The 5,806-nt window shown below is 37.6% G+C and overlaps 1 protein-coding gene across 1 annotated transcript in view; it reads right to left on the reverse strand.

Annotated features, from left to right (window-relative positions):
• Nucleotides 1–5,760, reverse strand: part of PNN (pinin, desmosome associated protein) — a gene marked incomplete at its 5' end in the record, with an annotated part of 9,251 nt that extends 3,491 nt beyond the window's left edge. The window contains 5 exons of the mRNA XM_010018884.1: nt 1,199–1,274; nt 3,306–3,400; nt 3,485–3,557; nt 4,731–4,799; nt 5,689–5,760. Coding sequence (XP_010017186.1) covers nt 1,199–1,274; nt 3,306–3,400; nt 3,485–3,557; nt 4,731–4,799; nt 5,689–5,760 — 385 coding nt within the window. The remainder of the gene's footprint in view (nt 1–1,198; nt 1,275–3,305; nt 3,401–3,484; nt 3,558–4,730; nt 4,800–5,688) is intronic.
• Nucleotides 5,761–5,806: the final 46 nt, after the last annotated feature.

Consider the following 5,806-nt stretch of genomic DNA (forward strand, 5'->3'; position numbering starts at 1 on the left):
TTGTACGTCCTACACAGCCATATGCTCAGACTGTACAATAGTTGTCTAATAAAGAACACATTTTAGTGCCTGAACAACTAAATAGCTCTAACACTCCGCAGGCCTCTACTTTGATTTATAGCAGCTTTTTACGTATGATGAGAACAATGTCTACACAAATTCTCAGAAAAATGTTGCAAAGAGCAAGTCCTCAAAATCTCTTTATGCAAATACATACTACTATAAATTAGATAAGAACTCTGTGTTTCTAGACCACCCTCATCAATGTTTTCCTGTTCTAAAGGCAAGCAAGCAACAGAGAACTTTGGTCGTTTCCCATGTGCTACATGACAAGATAGATGAAATAGGAGGATATCAAAATACAAATCTGAAAGTAATCAATACCAGCACTGCAAGCCAGCTATGCTAACACTACACAGAAAAGGTTTTAAGGACTTTGTATCTGCTTCCACCAGACTGCTGAAAGTAGAACTTTCAAACACTGTTTTTAATCTAAAGGTTATCTGTATTAACCGTGTAAACAAATGTAAACAAATACTGTACCCTCCACAATTTAAAAGGACACACTAGAAATAAAGTTACCGCCATGCTATACGCAAGTTCTTTTGAAGTTGCCACTACACTAAGCGATGCCTTCACTTCTGTACAATTACATGTCCGTTCATTAGAAACATGGATTCTTTTTATCTATGCTGGGTGGGGAAGCCATCTGTAGTCAAACAGATAGCACAATACAATGATACATTTCTGTATACTTGGTTGGTTATAATTTAAACATCTGGAACACATCAGGGTGGGCACTGCTTCAGCAATACTGAATCACCACCATTTACAGAAGTAGCCTATGGTTTATTAAATAGTTACTTGATTAAATTCCATTTACTTTGAAATGATCCCCAAATAAGTAAAATAAGAAAAAGATAATCTATTTTGTGTTTTAAATATGGAAGCAATTAATCAGCAAAACCTTGCCTTTCACTTCTGCAATGGTCAGAAATAGTGCTGTGAAGTCATGCAATTGTTAGTGACCCTTTCCTGCCTCCCACCCCAATTCCACTAAACCAAACCCTGCACACACTCTTATCAATTTGTTGCGCCTGCAGCCTACACTGTGAGGAATTTTCATTCCTATTAGAATCATCTTAACCACGCAATTTTGCTTTATTATTTACAGTCTGATAAAACTAAAAATAAATACCCTTTCAGTAGCAACTGTGGACTCCTGTTTAAATTTCTGAAGAGTGCCCATCAACAAGCCAAATATACGTCGATTCCTGAATGAAACACAAAAAGAAGACTGAGATTTAGTCCAAGCCCCAAGATTTTTATTTCCATTAAAATCAGAGAAACTTCCTACCTCAGACACATTTCTTTCTAAAGGCTCAGTATTACTCAAGGCCATTAGCAATAGAACACATATCGACTGCGCCAACAGTCAAGGATATAACTTAAAGTGACATATCATGTTTTGCTTAAAAGTAAGACACAGCTCTTATCCATAACACAGCACAGATAGCATTGGAAAAATTTTAAGCTTGCACATTTTGCATCTGGAAATAGTGACACTAACATAATGTTAAAAAAAATTAAAACATGCAAAACCAGACATTACTGAAGAACAGCTTGAATAAACACAGTGTTGAGCTATCAATAAAGCAGTGAACTGGAAGGTCACTGGTCTTTCTGGGAAAAAAAACAACAAACAAACAAAAAACCCCAAACAAACAAACAAAAAACCCAACAAAAAAACACAACAACCACCCCACAAAAAAAAAAAAACCCAAAAAAACAACAAAACAGCCCATACTCCCCTGCCCTGCTCAGAGGATTAAAGAGAAGCGGAGCCAAGGGTAGTGAAAGCTTATCTGTCACAGTTTGCCTAAGAGTATCTTCTACGAAACAGTGCACTGTGGAATGAAATCAGAACTGCTCTCATCCAGTTCTTCAAGGAATTCCCTTCTTCTGAACAAGAACTAATTGCTTGAATTTCATCTTTCCTTTCTTTACTGCAAGAGGCAGACTCTTATTCGCCTTGAAACTTTATCCATTTAAAAAAAGAAATCATACTCTCTTTACTACTCTACTACAGTGGCACAAACCTAACATGGAAAGGTAAAGGTACTTGTATATTAAACAGTAAAAATAGGAACAAATGAAGAATTAAGACCCAGAGACTACTTTACTCAAAGGGTATCTGTATATGAGTGACATCCCAGAAGACACTGAGCCAAATCACGTGTCCAATGGATGTTGTCCTCTTAAAAAGCCTCTTTCTACCACAAGTCATACAGAGACCAATACGGGTTTTCTCATCTCCCCTGAAGACTATTGAAGTGCACAAGAGTACAATTACAACTCTGAGGGAACAAACTTTTAGTGTCTGAAGCTCTAGGAAGTCCACTAAGAATTCTGAAATTCCTTCTGTAAGGAAAGCAGTTGGAAACAGGTGATGGAAGTAACAGCAGTCTGTTAGCAATGTTGCAACTATAAAAGAAGCAAGTGAAGTTACTTTTCTGTGCTAACTGACCTTTGGTCATTATCAGAGAAGCTCTCTATAGGACCTTATTCCAGTTCTCATCCTTCTACTTACTTGAGGTATGGGTTATTATTGCACCAGCATAGTTGCAGACTGAAGCAGACAGACTCTAAGAGGTTGGACACAGCTGTAAATTTGCTTTTCCAACCCCTCTTCCCAATAGAACTGCACTTCAGCAAGAACTTTCATGAGCTGTCCTGACACAAATAAAATATGGGAGGAGAGAGGGAGAAAGATATATATAGGAGGAATCTAAAAAGTGGGCAAAAGGAAGGTCAGACTGTACACACAAGTCTGAAACGAATAGGAAAAAAAAAAAAAGATGGAACTTGGAACTACTGTGTTAAAAAGAAAAAACAACCAACAACCCAACAAAACAAAAAAAAAAAACCCAACAAAAGAAAAGCCTCTTTCAACTAACAAAATGAAAGATGTGCCAAGACAGTCCAAAATCTTAAATAACCACTGAAGCTATACGTATTTGTGTCTTACTCAAGGAAGATCACTTGCAATAGCACTAGCAAACCTATTCCTGTAGGTGGCCTGAGAAGCAGAACCCATCAGTTATGTGAACAATGTGTTGTTACTGCTCTGAAGTATTTTGAGAGTGTATTTTTAAAAAAATCAATTTTATACCATTATGATACATCTTCAGCATAATCTCTGATACATAGCAGCATACGTACAACACTTTTAAAATGTAAAACTACTTCCTATGCTAGCACAGAGAAGTACCATGTGTCAGTGCTTAAAAGAGATTTCTGCGTACCTTTGTTTTCCTTTCTCATCCATGTTTTGATCTTGTATAAGGTCTCGACGTGTTCGCTCTTTGGAGGTAGCAACAACAGAAGATGGCAACGCTGGCTACAACAAAGAAAAACAAACTACTTCATTACTGCTCCAGAAAAGTGTGTTGCTCCCTGTGCAACTCCATTTACCATGTATTACCTTTTTAATATCGTCATCCTCTGCGTCGCTTTCTTGGCGTGATTCTCTCCTTGTCCGACGTTCTCCACCCAGCCTGAGGAAGAAGCAGCATTAGCGGTCACTAGAGAACATGTATTTAGGACAGCATCTGTTCTAATATGAGAAAAATACAAGTCAGCATATCTAGACAGAAGAACCAAAGTTTTCAGTAAAATTCTCTCGACTGTTCCAACGGCCAGTAAGTATCATTTTACAGACAGAATCTACTGCTGGTAAAAATCAGTGAGAGACCACAGTTTAAGTTTTAGTACAACTTGCGCAGTAAGGGCAGAAAAGCCCACATCACTACCATGCTTGACTTTTTAGGATACCTTTGGAATTTATTTCTTGTTCTAATGTTTTTGTTTTTTTTTTTCCTGAATCTCTAAAATGGCTACTGGTATAAGGGGATCATGAGACAAATTTAAATATATCAAGATATAAAGGTTGGTACGATTTTTCAAACAGGAAATGCTATTTAAGTTACCCAGCCAAATACTTAGAAAGCTAGAGGCAGAGCACTTACAACCTGAGAACTTGGATGAACTAAGGCTTTAACAAAGAATGATGAACTGAGGCTTTAACAAAGAATGACTAGACAGTCTATTAAGTAAAAGTTATTTTCAGCTTTCATGCTCAGCTTTGTGGCATGGCACTTTATACCACTGGTAGAGCTGTTCTACAGTATTCACTTTGCATTAACTCAAAAATTCAAAAGCTTTGCATTTTTCAAAAGCTTGGTTTAGTCAAGAATTACCACTGCACTGAAGTGCCCACAGAATGAAGCTCACTGTAATCAGTCACATCTGATCTGCATCCAGATGTGAAAGCTCAAAATCTGAGTCTATGGTTACACTGTACACATTCAGTTTATTAAATGGGAGATCTCAGTCATAATTCAAATTGTGTCTACTGTAAAACAAATCTGGACTACAAAGCACAATATCATATAGCCAATTGTACACAAAGTAAAAAAGAAAATTCCAAGAATCTTTGTATTGCTGTATCTTTTTGTTATTGCTATAACCTTTATATTGCTATAAAGTATGAAAAAAGATTTCACCACAGTCAATTATCATAATCCAGACATATTTCCAATAAGTAAATCTCTAAAGACGACAGTGACAGGCATCAGTTATTAACAGTTACTGAATCTAAGTATTTTAAATCTACTATTATAAATTCTTATCCTGATAAGGCAAGTTCTCTGCATCAGTTTCACACCCACCTACTGGTTGCCCCTTCAAGATCCCTCTGTTTGGCTGGGGGTCCTCCTCCACTATCCGAGAATCCACGCCTAAAAAGAAAACACTTGTGCTCTCAGAATAAGTTTGGCTAACTCCAGGTCCACCTTAAGCCTGCACAATCAAACTGTATCTTGGCTTTATGGTCATGATATAACAATAAATACTCAACTGTATCATAATTCACTGTCACTACTGCAATAAAGCATTTAAACATACTGCTTGGGGGCCAACTAACTTAAACTTGAATTTCTGTACTCATTTAATTGAGTAGCTACATGAAAACAAGAAGCTCCATGATGTTCAAATATTTGTATTTGCAATAACTTTCAAGATGTATTGAGCCTTAACCAGTAGTTTAACATTGAAAGTCAACAAAAATATCCACTACACACTCCATTAAGAAAGAACTACTGAACAAAAGTTGACCATTTCATTCTACTTGGGGGAAAGGAGGAAAAACATAAAAAAGGAGATAAAATAATAAGAAAACTCCATGACAAACCACTACTGGTTTTACCTTCATGCTTTAAAATTCCTTTCAACTCCAACTTTTCCTGTTCTTCCTGGAATAACTACCAGTTTAATTATTGAGAGACTGATTTTGAACAATTTCAAAGAGATGAGGTCCCAGATAGCACATTAACACCTCCCTTAACTTTCATGTTTCCCATTATAGTTCAGGCTACCAGTTGAAAGCATCAGGGAAAACCATCCGTTTAAATTTGTTATAACTCAAAATGAGAAGGTACTTTACGTTACAGGCAGTGACATAAAACCTCAAATGGCCCATAGGCCAGCTTTGATGCTTGCTTACTGGAACAGCAGTACAATAAGCAACGGGATAGGAGGACAAACAGAACACCTCAGTGCAAGGACAGCAAAGCAAAGCCAGGGCAAAGGGTGGCACAAACCACATTGCCCGTTTCTGCAGCTCCTTACCTTAGCAATAAGCTCCCACGCCCCCTACCTCCACCAGGGCCTGTGATGGCTAACAATCTGTTTTGAGGGGGCCTGCAAGAGACAGTGGGCGCTGTTAGCGATACCTGCCCGTCCTCCC

The sequence above is a fragment of the Nestor notabilis genome, unplaced genomic scaffold (genome assembly GCF_000696875.1).
Source record: "Nestor notabilis isolate BGI_N333 unplaced genomic scaffold, ASM69687v1 scaffold2607, whole genome shotgun sequence".
In the NCBI taxonomy this organism is placed as follows: Eukaryota; Metazoa; Chordata; class Aves; order Psittaciformes; family Psittacidae; genus Nestor; species Nestor notabilis.